Source organism: Tursiops truncatus, chromosome 3 (assembly GCF_011762595.2).
Source record: "Tursiops truncatus isolate mTurTru1 chromosome 3, mTurTru1.mat.Y, whole genome shotgun sequence".
Classification (NCBI taxonomy): Eukaryota; Metazoa; Chordata; class Mammalia; order Artiodactyla; family Delphinidae; genus Tursiops; species Tursiops truncatus.
The window spans coordinates 117,819,521-117,835,628 of record NC_047036.1 but is presented as its reverse complement, the minus strand read 5'-3'; the positions used below and the strand labels follow the sequence as shown (position 1 = coordinate 117,835,628).

Below are 16,108 nucleotides of genomic sequence, written 5' to 3'. Positions count from 1 at the left end.
ATTTTTGAGAGGATGTTACTGTCATGCTAGGTGCTGAGGGAGTGATATAGTGAAGAATTATTTTGCCCATGCTCTTGAAGTTCAAAATCCAAATGGGGTGGGAAGGTATCCACACTTACAAAGTAACACAGGATTTAGAAAGATCAAGATGATATATATGAAATGTCATGAACATTGAATTATTAATTGTTGAATGAAATCTAAGTGACAGATACCACGAAAATTAGTTCATCAAAGCAGAGAGTGACTACATTTATCAGAGAAGAATACATTGGTTTTGGATAATCTGAGAAGAGTGTAGAAGGAAAGGAGTATATTATACCTTCTGTGTGTGTACCAACATGATATTTATATACTAGGAATATATTTTTATGCCATGAGATTTTTCGAAGAGGAATAACAAAGTCCTCATCTTGTAGAGGAGAGATTATATGTGATTATGACAAAGTCAGTGAGAGGACTTGCTGTAAAAAAGTATCACATTCAGTGGGGATTCAGAGAGAGATCATAACCATTTGGGGATCAAGAAAATGTTTATAGGGAATTCATAATCAAGACAGAGCTTGAAAGATAAGTAATAATAAGCACATAAGGATAACACAGTGGAAGACTCTAGTACAGGGGTTGGCAAACTATAGTCCTTAGACCTGTTAGTTAGTCCTTAGACCTGTTAGTCCTATAGACAACCTGTTTTTGTAAGTAAAGTTTCATTGGAACATAGTCATGCTCATTGGTTTATGTATTGTCTGTGACAGCTTTCACTCTGTAGTGGCAGAGTTGAGCAGTTGAGACAGACCACATAGTCTGCAAAGCCTAAAATATTTACTATTTGGTCCTTTACAGAAAGAAAATTTGCTGTTCCCTACAAGTAGATAGGCTATGGGTGGGAGAGTATTATTGCTAACTATTAAAGAAATGAAAATGATATATTTATTATAGCTGGAGGGGGAAGTCAGTAATAGAAGGGTGGGTGGCTAAAGAGGAGGTTATCCTTGAAGGAATTTAATAGGAAGACCATTACTAATAGAGAGGAAGTGAAGAGTATCTCTAGGCTGGAACAGTAGTTCATTTAGACATAGATGTGGTTTGTCCTTAATCATACTTCTCTAATCTTTCCCTCGCTAGCCAAGAAGGATCAGGAAGGTGGAGAAGAAAAGAAATCTGTGCAAAAGAAAAAAGTGAAAGAGTTAAAGGTGTTGGATTCAAAGACAGCCCAGAATCTCTGTGAGTAACTCTGTGATCTCAGCAATTTGAAATATGAAGGAGTTTTTCTAAGAGCTTAATTCTCGTGGATCCAGGGTGCCTTGATATGAAACTTCCATTTGTTAGTTCCTGGCATTGCATAGTAAATACCTGATAGCTAATCCCTTCAATAGCACTGCAAGATTGTTAGCATCTAGTTTTACAGCAAGAAAATAAAGGCTAATAGGACTTTTAGGAATTTGCCTAGTCACATAGCAGGTAAGAGGCAGGTCTGGGAGTTGAACCTCATATTTTCTTCTTTCAAAGCCATTACTATTTCCATTGCATCCACAGAAAATCTAACACAAATGTTCTAGGCACTGCACATTTCCTTCTTTCTCATTTTCTTCTAAGTATTTCCTTTAAAGGTGGGCACTGGCTTGACTTCCATTAAATCTAAAGTAACTTTGTGGTTTAGAATAAATAATGTAAATCCTGTACTTCTCAGAGTAGGATCAATAACTTCAAAGAGTTCTGTTCTGAACTTGCTACCTATACTCATAACTTTGATTGGTGGCAAATTTCAGATCAGAAACTCCTCTGCAGAGTTGATATAGGTAGTATTTAATGATCAGAATGAATGTTCATTTTTTTGTTCATTTCAACTGTTGGTATCCCTACTTTATGTTGCATAATGAAGATTTAAATATTTGTTCAACAAATATTTGACGGTCTGCCAGGTTTCAGGCTCTATTAGGCACATACTAGGTGTGTGTTTCAGAGATGAAAGGGTATGTATTCCATAAAGCCCATTCATGATCCAGTGACATGGCTGTTGTCCCCATTTTACCAAGTGAGAAAACTAAAGTTCAGATGTTATGACTTGGCCAAGATCACACAGGTAATGAGGACACATACCCACAAGTATAGTCAGTGATATAATGAGAACAGTAAGCCTTTACAATTCTTGACTATATAATCTTAGATCATTGGCAACAGATATTACTAAATAGTGTCTGTCGGTAAGTCCTTTTATGGAAATTAAAGTGATGTGAGATAGTTCCTCTTCTCAAGATTATCTCTAGCAACATTAAAATGAGCAATTGTTATTTTAGAAAATGATAAAAGACTGTGGGGTAGTACATTGTTATTTCCAGTTGAATGATATCAATATGGGAAACAGAATTTAGGAAGAGAATTGAGATTAGGAGGGTCTAAGGTGTTATTTAGTGATTCAGTGATTATTAAGTGCCTCTTATATGGTGAGGATGCAAAACTAAGTAAGGTAAGTCCCTATCCTCATGAGCCATATGTCTGGTAGAGACAGAAAAGTAAATAATGGTTATAGCACAAGTTGGTAAGTGTTATGATGGAGGTGTGCTAGGAAGCTTATGAGAGCACTGGGCAAGGGGGCATCTAAATCAAGTGGGAGGAGTATTGGAGAGAGCTCAGTCATTCTAAATGAAGTACTGCTTAAAACTATTTACAACAAACTAAATGAAGGGTGAGGGCTGGCTTGTTTCAGGCAGAGGGATCAGCATGTATGAAGGCACAGAGGCATGTGTGCAGTTCAAGCACTGCAAGTAGTTGAGGACAGCTGAGCAAAGGCCGTATGTGGGGGAGTGGTGGTTGAAGAAGCTTTCAAGAAATAGACATAGAGGCCAGATCATAAAGAAGTCTGATAGGCTTAGGCTAAGAAGTATGTATTTTATCCTAAAAACTGTGAAAGTTATTGGAGGGATTTTAATCAGGAAAGTGAGTGATACAACCCTATGTAATTTGGGGGAGGGCTACGTCAGCAGTGATTATGAGGCCGGATTGCTAGGGTAGGGGAAGACTCTAGGCAGAGAGATGTGTTATGTTATGGCTTTAAACTAGGCGAGAGGTGATCAAGGCCTGAAACTAAGTTGTAAGGATGAATAGGAAGGCAGAAGATATTAAGAAGATAGAATTAATGGAACTTAGTGATTGATAGAGGGGATAAAGGAGATGTTTTCTTGGGTTAAGATCACTCTATAGAGAGTGGTACCACTTATTGAAATAGGAAAATCCAGCAGGAGCAGATTCTGTCTTCTGTGGGAGAAATGGTGGACATGAGTGAGAGATGGCAGAGTGGTAGGTAGGAATGATTGATTTAATTTTAGGATAGTATTTAAGGTTCCTGTGGGAATTCTCCAACAGGATGGGTGTATTAGGCATTTGGGTATAGAAATCAGGAGGAATGTCTGGCTGGAGATAAGAATTTAAGAGATAGTATATGAGTCATAGTTGAAGCCAATAATTTGCTTTGAAGGTCATTAATATTTGGGGGGGCAAGTAACAAAAAGGGGAGACCTCAAAGGAGGCTGGAAAGGAACAGCAAGAAAAATAGTCTGACATAGTCTAAGAAGTGGGAGTCGTAGTCAAGTAAAATCAGGACAGGACAAGTGTCTTTTGGATCTGGCATTAGGAAAGCCAGTGACCTAGGCAGGAATAATTTTAGTATAGCCTAAGTGTTAAGAACAGAAGCTCTGGAATCCGTTTGTATTTAAATCCTGGCTCCAACCCTTACTAGCAGTGTGACCTTGGATGGGTAGCTTAACTTCTTTAAGTATGTTTCCTTTTCTGTCAAATGTGGTTAATAATACAAACTTATACATTATTATAAATAGGGCTAAATGAGATATATATGTAGATTGTGTTTAAGATACTAGGTCTTACATGGAGTATACACTCAACAAATGATTGTCATCTTTTCACTGACTTTGTGGGGACAGAAGAATTAAGGAGAACGTGGAAGCAAGAATAGACTGTTATATTTTTAGAATGTTGTAAAGTGAAGGAAAGAAGGAAGTTGGTAATTAAGAATGTTGCATCAGGGAGGATTTTTTTTTTTAAGCTAGGAAAAACTTGAACGTGTATATCGTTGTCCCTCGGTATCTGTGGGGGATAGGTTCCAGAACCCCCCTCATATACCGAAATCCATGGGTGCTCAAGTCCTTTATATAAAATAGTGTAGTATAGTTGGCCCTCTGTATCCACAGATGTGGAAGGCCCACTGTATATGCTGAAGGAAAAGGTCCTTAGGGCTACCTGTTCTATTGAAACACGAGAAAAGGATGAGTATATGGATATAGTTCTGCTAAGCTTACGTAAAGAAGTGTTGGCACAAGTTTTCTTCTAGATGATTCCAAAATAGCCCTTACTCGAGCCCTTTTCTAGTCTGGTTCCAACTGAGGGCCCCCAGTGCTCAGTTTATAAGTGGCATGAGAGAAAGCTTAGCAAGTAATTTGACCGATGGCTTCAATTTTTCTCAGTAAAAAGCAGCAAGGCCTTTTTAGAACAAATGGGGAAGTGGCAGGACATTTGGGAGAATGGGGATATTTTATGTGGAGGAGCTACCAAGAGAGCCAGGAGAGCGTGGAGTAGGGACACACAGAAGGATTCCCCACCATCACCGGTGCCACTTCAGATTCGTAGAATCTGATCTGCAGTGTTCATCAGCCCAGGTGTAAGAGGAGAGATATGAGATGGCTGGGTTAACTAAGGACTGGAAGGAGAAGGAAACAAGAGAATAAGAATAGTAGTAATAATAGAATGGGAGTGAAAGGGTCGACTACAGGGTCTAGGTTAAACAGAGAAAGCAAAGTAGAACTGAGACATTCAGAGAAAATGGAATGGTCATCTCTCTCGTGGGAGAGAGCGAGCGCGCAGCAAGAGAGCACTCTGATGAGACTGAAGAGTCAATTTAGGGATAAGTGAGAGAGCTGAAAGGACGGGAAGTGTTTGTTGGGGAATGGGATGTGGCAATTTAAGAATCAGAGCATTTCAAGGCAGTGGCAGCTTTGAGGATGGAGTCAAGGGAGTGAGGAACTAAAATAGAACAGGGTGAACATTTTTGATGTATATATAGAGAGAGATCAAAGACTTCCTGTGTGAGCAAAGACAAGGTGTTTGTAGAATGTCGTGCTTGGAACAGTGTGGCTGGCGTGTGACATAAATGTGGGGATTCGTGGGAGGGAAAGCGGGGAGGTGGGAACCTTAAACACTGAGCTCAGGAACTTGGAGCTTAACTATACAGGCAGTGGGGAGCTGGTGGAGGTTTCAGATCATGACTTTAAGAGAGCACTCCCAGGAAGGTTGTCCAGCGTAGGTTTGTAGGGTGGGCTGGAAGCGGGAAGAGAGTGAGAAGAACATGTCTTTGTATCTCATTTCCTGGCAGCAATCTTTTTGGGTTCCTTCCGCATGCCCTATCAAGAGATTAAGAATGTCATCCTGGAGGTGAATGAGGCTGTTCTGACTGAGTCTATGATCCAGGTAAGGAGCAAGGTCGTTCTGGAGCTGGCTCTTTGCATTGCTATACACTAGCTCTGTCTCCTCTCTGCCTAGACGACGAGGACTCTGTAAGCATCGTTGACTTAAAGAATGCTGGCTTTATATAAGCTTCCATCTCTCTGGTGATCAGGTTATTTCTGGTATATTTTTCAAAAGTCCTGCCATCTCACTAGCTGCCTCCCCCACCACCCCCTGCCCCAGCCCGTGTCTCCTTCTTAGTGGTCCTTGGGCAGAGCGAGGGACTGACAGGAGGCTCAAGTTGTCAGCTCATCCCCCTCAAACTTAGACAGTCCCTTCTGTCTTGCAGAATCTCATTAAGCAGATGCCAGAGCCAGAGCAGTTAAAAATGCTTTCCGAACTGAAGGACGAATATGATGATCTGGCTGAGTCAGAGCAGTTCGGCGTGGTGGTGAGTGAGGCCTGTGGCACAGACTCTTCTCTGACCCCCTCTTCCCCGAGAGCATCCGGGGCACTTGCTCTTGGCCTCTTGTCTATTCTGAACCCATCTTTCTCTCTTTCTCCTCCCTACCCTGGAACTCAGATTCTGCCATAGGAGGCTTGAGCCTGTATCTTCTTCTTCCTTTCCTCTCTTCTCTGTTGGCTAGAACGGAACTGCTTGTCTCTCCCCAGATGGGCGCTGTGCCCCGCCTGCGGCCTCGCCTCAATGCCATCCTCTTCAAGCTGCAGTTCAGTGAGCAAGTGGAGAATATCAAGCCAGAGATTGTTTCTGTCACGGCCGCATGTGAGGAGTTGCGAAAGAGCGAGAACTTCTCTAGCCTCCTGGAGATTACCTTGCTTGTTGGAAACTATATGAATGCTGGTTCCAGGAATGCTGGTGCTTTTGGCTTCAGTATCAGCTTCCTCTGTAAGGTGAGCCAGGGGGTTAGAGCAGGACGATGGAAGGGAAGGCTGTGGCCTCTAGGAGCCCAGTGTGGCAAACTGCTGTCGGCCTGAGGTGATCGTGGGCGTGTCAGGACTCACCATTTCTCCTCTTCCCCCAAGCTTCGAGACACCAAGTCCACAGATCAGAAGATGACGTTGTTGCACTTCTTGGCTGAGTTGTGTGAGAATAACCATCCCGAGGTCCTCAAGTTTCCAGATGAGCTTGCCCACGTGGAGAAAGCCAGCCGAGGTGAGGCAGATTGGGGTGAAGCTAGAAGGTGGTTCCAAGCCCCAGAAATCTCTGCACGGGGTAGGGAAAGAAGACTCAGTCTAGATTTTAGATCCTTTTCAGTTCAGACAATTTTAAGGAACGGGAGAGAGCACAGGCGTGATGTCTAAGCCACAGGGAGGAGTATCGGGCAGAAGAGAGGTCTCCATGTACAGAAGTGGGAAGCACTCTTTCCCTTCTTAGGGAAACACCAGACACCAAAAAACAACTAGAAGAAAGGCAGGTATTTTTAGTTTAAGTCAACAGTTTTTCTCATTCAGAAAGCGTAGACTGGATTAGCAAAAACCAGGCCTCACCGTCCTGGGACTAGGCAAAGAAAAAGCAGCATTCAGTAGAAATGGGAACAGATTTCTGCCCACCCTCTATATTTCTGTGTAAGGTCTCCTTCCTCCCAAACCCTGTTCTCTAAAATAAATGAGACCAAGATCCCGGGGGATTTCACAGATTCTTGTTAAATTAAATGAAGCCTCTCTTCTCTTCTTAGTATTGTACAGCTTATAGAGGCTGGAGGTTTAATCATCAAGTAATTTATAGTTTCACTGAAAAGCTGTGTGAAACAATTAGAGAGCATGTGAGAGGACTAAAATAATTAAGTACCAGCTGGATGTACAGACTGGAGCAGTGCCCTGAAGAACAGAACAGGGTTTTGAGACTGGAGGTAGTAAAAGCTCTTGCTGTCTGTTTTTGTGTCTACTTTAGTTTCTGCTGAAAACTTGCAAAAGAACCTAGATCAGATGAAGAAACAGATTTCTGATGTGGAACGTGATATTCAGAATTTTCCAGCTGCCACAGATGAGAAAGACAAGTTCGTTGAAAAAATGACCATATCCTTTCTTGAAAGGAGGGAGTTGCCCCCCAGGGAAAAAAAGAACTTCCCGTGGGGGACAACAGGATAGATACGATGATACACAATTTTTGCTTAAAAAATGGTTTTTCATTAAAAAATGTTTTTTCATTAAATGCATAGTTCTTGAAAGCATTCTCATTGTTGTGGTTTGCATCAAACCATGCAAATAAAGTAAGTCTCCCTTGAGACCTTGCCCTCTGCCCCATCTCCCCACCTGCCAGACACACACACCCCATACTACACACACATACATATTCCCTTCTCCCTCCCCTTCCCAAAGATAACCACTGCCACTGGGCTTCTCTCTGATTTGCACCCTAATGAATGTATTTTAGTAAAAATTGCACTGTACTGCTTTAGCACTTAATATGTTTGGCCCTGTTTCCATAGCAGTATATGCAGAACAGTCTCTTTTTAAACTGCCACTTCCTATTCTTTAGGAATACCATAGTTTATGGTTTACCATTCCCGTTTGGATGTTTAGATTGCTTCTGGGTTTTGCTGATGCGCCGTGTTGCGCATCCTTGTGCCTGCCAGTACACATCTGTGAGTCGTCCTCAGGGCCAGAGAAGTGGCTCTGCTTCCTGGTGTTGGTTCTTTACTCTGGCTGCACAGCTTTGTGAAGGATGCACAGGAACAGTATAACAAGCTGCGGATGATGCACTCTAACATGGAGACGCTCTATAAGGAGCTGGGCGAGTACTTCCTCTTTGACCCCAAGAAGGTGTCTGTGGAAGAATTCTTCATGGATCTGCACAACTTTAAGAATATGTTTGTGGTAAGCAGGGTATACCTGCCGACTGAAGCTTTCGTGGACCTTTCTCACTTTCCACTGGGTTCATGTTGGTTGGTGGTGGGTGTGTACATGTGTGAGTGCATACGTGCCCACGTGTTCATTTTCTCCCCCACAGCAAGCAGTCAAGGAGAACCAGAAGCGGCGGGAGACAGAGGAGAAGATGCGGCGAGCAAAACTGGCCAAGGAGAAGGCAGAGAAGGAGCGGCTGGAGAAGCAGCAGAAGAGAGAGCAGCTCATAGACATGAATGCTGGTAAGAAGCGAAGGCGAAGGGCCGATGGGTTGAGACAGGAACATTTGGAAGGCTTCTCTGTCTAGAGTCTAGAGGCCAGAGAACAGCTCATGTCTGAGCTCAACTGCTGGCAAACGATTTTTGGCAGCCTTCTTCCTCCACGATCCTGATGCTGGACTTTAACCCCGACTCCGTTACATGCACGTTCCAGTGCTCGACTCTCAGTTTTTTCCCTCCTTTGCTGGTTCTGCATTATGTCTCATCTCCCCAGTGATTTAGTATTGTTGTAACATGTACTCTTGCCTTCTGCCTGTCCAAAAATTACCCCGTCCGGTTTTCATACCCTCTAGTACATCTTTTGTTCTTTTTCCCAAACTGTTTTCCTGGCCCTGCTCCTGTCTTTTAATGGCTTGCCTTCGCTTTCTGCTTATTTCACTAAGTATTGTGTCCCCAGTACCTCAGCACAGTTGTACACACCTATCAGATTGTAAATGGATTGAACTTCTGGAAAAGGGGGCAGGGGAGCTGGCCACCCTCTTCTTTCTTCAGCAGAATCTCTATTTCACTCTCAGAAGCATGTCTTTGTTGAAACATATGGCCTCAATTACTGGCCCTCTGTTTCCTGTTTCTGCTTCTTTCCTGCTGCCGACTCCCTGCCCCTCTCTGGCTGCTCTCTCTGCGGGCAGCGGAAATCCAGCATCCATTGCACACAGCCCTGAGCTGGTGCCACCCTTCTTGAACCTGAGGGGCTACGAGCCATCTAAGTAAAGAGGTTCTCTGGGCTGCTGGGTCTGGCAAGAATCCATGCTTTGCTGAGCACGAGTGGTGAGGGCTGCTCTGACACTCCAGCTCCCGGGGACTTCTCTTTGTGGCACGATCAGGGACCTGAAGCAGCAGAACTGCCTGCATTTCTGTCTTTTCTTTATATTTTTTGGGGAAGCAGTTCCCCTGCCCTTACTCCAGTTGTATATAAGCCACAAACTTTGCTCTGGTGATGCCATTAAAAAAGCCCCCACACCAAGGATCCTTCACCTTCCCCCATTCTCCCCAGGCCTCTAGGCTTTGTCCCCAGTTAATGTGTAGGACGTAATAGGGATAGGTGGAGTCCAGCTGATTTGTGGGAGTCCAGCTGATTTGAAGGCTGCACACAGTCGTCAGGCAGCGCAGGGGACCCTGCCCTGGTCCATGTCCCCAAGGGCAAGCAGATGAGGTTGGAATGTAGGGCAGCTGCACTGGTGGTGTTTGGCCAGCAGGCGGCACTGGGAGCAGTGAGCCCAGCCTTGTGGCTGGCAGCCTACCTGCTCCTAGGGATTTCACAGTTTCAGATTTCACCACCCTTAGCTGTTGCCATGGAAACAGAGTGGGCTGGAATAAGGATTCTACATTAACTCTTTGTATTCCAACCAGAAGCTCCTCTTAGATGCAGAGCTGACTTCGGGAAGATGCAGCCACTGGGGGCAGTACTTAAGTGAAATACACTCTTGATCAGTGGTCTCTCATCTTTCCTCAGCCCTGCTCTGAAACTGAAACCAGGCTTTCCGTGAGAGGTTTATGTAAATTGGAGTGAAACACTTCAGGATAAAGAGAGAGTGATATAGTTCTTTATTAATGTCATAATCCTGGTCTCTGTACGTATCCCAGTCTTGCAGTCAAGCAGGTCTACACTTTTCTGTGCTAGTTCTGGTGGGGGTGGGAAGGGAGGAGGGCACTGCAGGAAAATTATGCAAGGTTTGCAGTGGTTGGTAACCAGTGAAACCTTTTGTTTTAACCATTTTCAAACAGACACGAGTAAACATGGGCTGTGAGCCTTGAGGTTGAGCCCTCCGTGTGCTCCAAGCCCCGAGAAGCTGTGGGCGCGGGCAAGCAGTTCAGTGGCAGTGCATTTTTTGTGGGGCTCAACACATGAGTGCTACTCGGGCTGAAGAGCTTACATCTCTGTTTTTGTTCATGACAGAGGGCGATGAGACAGGTGTGATGGACAGTCTTCTGGAAGCCCTGCAGTCAGGCGCAGCATTCCGGCGGAAGAGAGGACCCCGTCAGGGTAAGTCAGCAAGTGGAGCCCAGCCTGTGTGTTGAAGGAAGGCAGTGAGGCCTCTCTGCTCCTGGTCCTGCTTGTCTTGGGCTAATGAGCAGGTAATGATGTTCTGAGGGTTTAGAAACTTCCCCACAATAGTCCCTGCATCTAGAGTGGATTACCTGGTCCTCTTCCAACCATGTTAGAAAGTGCTGACTTGGAGAACTAGGACTTGAGGGACTGACAACAGATATTACATTTGATTATTCTTGTATCTCTCCTCATTCTTGAAGCAGAAACGTAGAATAAGCAAACCACTGTGCGGGACACAGAGATTTGAGTAGGCGTTTGTGTATATGAACAAAAAATTTGATGTAAATTCAAAACTGTACATTAGATGTAGGAATACAAAGAAAATAAGTCAAGAGTCCTTACTCTCAGCTTCACAAGCAGAGGAGAGAGAGAGAGAATAGAAAGTATAGAATCCTATAGAGAGAAGGCTAGGCGTCATTCTCCCCAGATGTAAGAATGTAGAGGAGCATCTCAACCGAAGGATTGTGCTGTGTCTGAAACCTGCCTTTTTCTTGGGTGTAATTGGCCTCCACCGCACTTGCCTTCCCCGTTTACTCCCCCGCAGCCTCCTCTCCCGACCTTCAGAAGATTTAAGTGGATTGTGTTGAGCCAGAGCCTCTAAGAAGAATTATGGGGATAGGAGGACAAATGATCCAGGCATTAGTATGGGGAAGGATCAACGGTTAAACTGCCTTTGAGGGAAGTAATATAGTGGCCAAGAGACTGGTCCAGAAGAAGGTATGGCCAAAGCTACTCCTCATGACCTGCGCCACTGAGTCTGGTGAAGGCCCTTTGGGGCTAGGCATGATGGCTTCTTTCCTAGGTTGAAGGGTGGGCATTACAGAAAAGGCAGCATTAAGAGTTCGTACTTCTGAGGTGGTTTAAGCTATGTTCCCTATTCCCTGGCTGGTGCGTTCTGAAGTGAAGTGATAGGAGCTTCACTTCAACGTTATTGTACAGATGAGTTGTGTGGTTTGCTTTGGACACTGCTTAGCTATTAACAGTGGTATCTGTAGGACCTGTAGTACCCGTCTCAGCCTGTAAAGGTGACCTTATGATCAAGGGTATGGAGCATGTTGGCCCACACAGAGTCAGTGTCCTGGCCCAGACGTTGTAGATCCCTATGAGTTTCTTCGTGAATGGCTGACTGCCTGCTTCTGCCAATACTCTGAATACCCAGAGGGAAATTCCCTCTGAGGGCTCTTCTGTAGGACTTCAGAACCTGCCCTAAACAGAAGAATCCCTCATTACAACTCTGACCTATTTCCTGGCATCCTCTGAGTACAGGCTTTCTGGAGGGGAGGAGAGGTGAGTGTGCTCGACTTAGGTCTTTCTGGGATAGCCTGTTTAGTCGTGTAGATCTAGGTTTGGGCAGAGTATGAAGCTAGTGGTATTTTTGGTGTGTTCAGTCTTTAGAGATTGTTGCGACATTGTTTCCTCCCCACCATATAAGGTGACGTGGCCTGACATTAAGCGTTTCTAGATAAACAAAAATACATTGCCTCTCCCTGTTTTCCTCTATCCTCTCAGCTAAGTGCCAACCGTCACTGGACTTTTGGTGGGGAATTCCCTTTTAAGCTTCTTCCTGTAGAACTAAACCAGAATCCCAGATGCTTCCTGGACACAGGCAGCCAGACATCAGTGGCTTCCCTCTACTGGAGAGGCCCCATTCTCCACTTCTTCCCAAGTGAGAAGCCAGGACTTACAGGCCGAGGAAGCAGGGATTTTGTTAGAACCTAACCTTTCAGCAGAGGACCTGGGTCAGTCGAAGTGCTGTTTCCCAGTGCAAGAGGGACTAGGAGATTCTGAAGCAAAAAGAAGGTGAAAATGAGAACTACGTACTTTTAAAATTGGCTCCATCTTGTATCCTTATCTTTCTGGGGTCACTAAACACACCGAACATATCTGGGAGAATCAGGGGAGACATTTCTAGTTACCCTGGTAACCCCTGTAGGCATTGGTACATTCACTTCCGAGAAAGTGACATGGCCTTCCATTAAACATAAACAGAAGGCCAGGCATCACAGTAGAGTGCAAAGAGCATAGGACTAGGTAGGCATCAGAAGACCCAATGTCACATCCAACTGATGCTGCCTAGATTACCTGAGACAAGTTTCTGGGACTCAGTTTCTTCACGTCTAAAATGAGAGTTGGGCTAGAGTGGTCTCCAGGGCCCTTTACAGCTTTAGTATTTTTTTTTTTTCTACCGTGACAGTAGGATTAAGAGGAGAAGAAAAGAAAGAGGCTGGACCCAGAAGGCCACATTGTAAAACTATAAAGGTTTCCCTCACTGGCTGCCGGACTTAGCTGGTCCACCCAGTGCCTGGCCATCTCTGACTGTTCCTGCTGACTGATTTTGAGCTAAAAAACCGAAGCACTATCACGCAGGTCTGCCTCACAGCCCTCCTCCGTCCCAGAAAGGCAGCTGTCCATATTGAAAGACACAGCCTTTGCCCTGGGATTTAAAGGAATGTTTAAAAAACATCTTCTGGTCTCTGGAGACCTGAGGGAGTGACCAGTATACAAAGACCCATTGAGGGGTTGGAAGAGGAGCGTTACTATCAGGGCTGGTTCATTAAAAGTGACATGTAAACTGCTGTGATCTGCAGGGTGTGGGAGAACAATGCCTGGAGTGTCAAGGGGAAGAATCCATGTGATTGTATTAGAGCTGCTATTTCAGGCTGACGATTGAGTCAGCTTGTGGTTTTAATGACTCAACTTTATCTCCATGTCTGAATTGTGGCTCCTTATATACAGGCCATCTGCTCACTGGGATAAAAGTCAAGGAAAGAAAGAAATTCATCTCCCTCTCCCTTTCCTTCCCTCTGCCACTTCCCAGCTTCCAGCTAAGCTCTCCCTACACTGATAGAACCTTAGAGTTGGGACCAGCGCTGAAGCCCTCCAGTGATTAGCATCTCACCTTCTCGTAGGTAACAGGACTTGAGACCCAGATAAGGTCTTGCCAGGATCTACAGAACTGGCTAATGATAGAGCCAGAACTGTAACCCACTGTTGTGAATCCAAGTCCAGGAATATTTCCACTAAGCCTATGTGAGGAGCAGGAGATGACAGCGAGCCCTCTGTGTAGGCCAGAAATGCTCTTTCATACCTTCCAGCAAGGAGAGCCCTGGACACGGTGAAATTGCTTCAGGGAGCTTTCCAGCGACCACCTGTCTAGAGAGGTTAAGAGTATATCCTCTACCACCACTAGTTCTCCCTCCACTTTTGTAAAAATAGGACAGGAGTTATAATTAGGAGTGTTGTAGACAATAATGAGTTCTTTAGGATGGTAATGATTGCCCCATCTGTCCTAGTTTCCTCTTCCCTAAGGAAGCTTATTAACAAGAGTACTTCCTCCTTAGTAGTAGTTCCTAGCCTGTGTGTTATAAATATCTTTTTTCCAAATCATTAACCTTTTTCTAATTCATCCACACTAGTGTTATATGTCTGATTTCGCTGGTGTTTTTATCTAGCTCACCCCTAACTTCTAGAAATCTGGCCTCAGAGAGCTTTGGCCAATGTCTCAAGATTGTTCCCTTTTCCCCCCAGTCTGTGGGACTACTAGGAGTTAATAATCCTCCCTGGTCCCGTAGAATCAAAGTATCTATCTGCTTCTGTGGCTACTTTTCGTCGTCTTAACAAGTACCCAAGTTAGGGAAAGGCTGGGAGAGGTTGTCTTCTGGATAGTCAAGCTGTTCAGCATAACTGTGGCCCTGAAGCCAGAGTGGCAGCCAGGATTCCTCGATTCTGTTCCCAGTTCCAACAAGAGTTTTTCTCTTTTCTGATTCTGACCTTAGGCCACATCAGGTCCATGCCTAGTATACCTACCTTCTAGGCTTAAAAGGGAAATTCTGGTCTTTCCTGACTTACCCTCCACTCAGGTTTTATGCAGTCCTGCAATGCATCAGAAGCTTTTTGAATCTAGGAAAATACAGAGACATGCTTGATTAGGTACAACTGGTATCTTCTTAGTTTTAGAGGAAGAAACCAAAGAGAGAAACAGCTGAAGATACTTCACACTTGTACTTTGACTTTTCCCATGTTGTCCAAGACAGGTGTTCCTGAAGACCCAGTGTTCCTTTTCCCTGGGTCCAGAGTCAGAAATTATTTTAACATATACTTACCCCTTGAGTCACACACACACAAATATAGTTGGAATATTTTCTCACCTGCTCCTGACTGAATTCAAAGGAGCAGCAAAGTGATAATCAAGCCACTGCCTCTTCTGGACATGACAAGTAGGGTCCTAGAGAAGGGAGCATTCCAGAAAAAGAGCAGAAACTCAGCAGGTCTGAGGAAGATTTTGCTGGAGATAGGAGACCATCTTAGTCGCACTCCTACGCACCCCTTTCCTCCCCCGTCCGTCGCTGAGGCATCATCACACGTTCATAATCCGAGGAGTGGTTTGTGTGAAACCCTATAGTCTTGGTCACACACCTTCCCCCGTAACCAGATGAGCCCTGTGCCTGCCAGCCAGGGTCTTCACTATTCTTTCTCCTCTTGGTAGACAATCCTGCGTGTCCCTGGGAGGAGGAGGAGGAGACCTGTAAATTGGTAACCTGTGGACATGCTGTGTGCTTCCAGCTGACCCGCGGGTAGCCTCTGCCGTGTGAACACAGTGGCTCTGGGTCATGTTTCTGCAGAGGCTGACAGCCCTGGTGAAGACCTGGGCCCTCTGACCCTGTCTGGCTTCCGTCCCAGCCAAAGCTTTTTGCTGGTCTCAAGAAGGCAAAGTGGACACTTTGTTCACTGACCCTTCTGGACCTCTTCCTTCCTGCTCGTGCCCTGCCGCTGCCCTGGCCTGCATTTAGGGGTGCTGGCCTTCTCTCCTCTGTCTCTGCTTCTTTAAGGTTTAGGCACTGCTTTCTCCACCCAGCTTTCCCATGACCCAGCAAGCTGTTTTGTTTTTTGTTTGTTTTTTAATTGGATATAAATCACATACCTAAAATTCACCCTTCTAAAGTATACAATTTACTGGTTTTTTTAGCATATTCACAAGGTTGTACAACCAGCACCACTAATTCCAGAACATTTCATGACCCTAAAAAGAAACCCCATATCCATTCTCCCCACGCCTAGGCCTGGCAACCACAAACCTACTTTCTGTCTCTGGATTTGTCCATTCTAGAGATTTTACAGAAATGGAATTATAGCATCAGTGGCCTTTGTGTCCGGCTTCTTTCACCCCTGGCAGGCAGCTCTTTGGGACCTGCAGTCTCTCTGCACTGCTTGTAGGGCATGGGAAGAGGCAGAGAGCATGAGATGGGCATGGTCCCAAGGAACGGCTTTCTTGTTGAGGATACTGGGACCATAAATGTGGATTCCATGAATGAATATGAGTCTTGGGGATGACGCCCAGGAGTTAGGACAGTTAGGACAGAAACTCATGGGCTGATTGGTTCTTCTCTTCCTATTTAGGGTGGCAACAGAAGCTTCACTATCCCTTAGCCCATTGGGCTAAGATTTCTTTGTAGGGTTCGTC

General features: G+C 44.9%; 1 protein-coding gene across 1 annotated transcript in view; it reads left to right on the top strand.

Annotated features, from left to right (window-relative positions):
* Positions 1–16,108, top strand: part of DIAPH1 (diaphanous related formin 1) — a 98,021-nt gene that overhangs the window by 79,215 nt on the left and 2,698 nt on the right. The window contains exons 19-27 of the mRNA XM_073802624.1: positions 1,126–1,224; positions 5,384–5,478; positions 5,804–5,905; positions 6,127–6,366; positions 6,499–6,628; positions 7,367–7,492; positions 8,129–8,292; positions 8,426–8,561; positions 10,495–10,581. Of these exons, the coding sequence (XP_073658725.1) occupies positions 1,126–1,224; positions 5,384–5,478; positions 5,804–5,905; positions 6,127–6,366; positions 6,499–6,628; positions 7,367–7,492; positions 8,129–8,292; positions 8,426–8,561; positions 10,495–10,581 (1,179 nt within the window). The remainder of the gene's footprint in view (positions 1–1,125; positions 1,225–5,383; positions 5,479–5,803; positions 5,906–6,126; positions 6,367–6,498; positions 6,629–7,366; positions 7,493–8,128; positions 8,293–8,425; positions 8,562–10,494; positions 10,582–16,108) is intronic.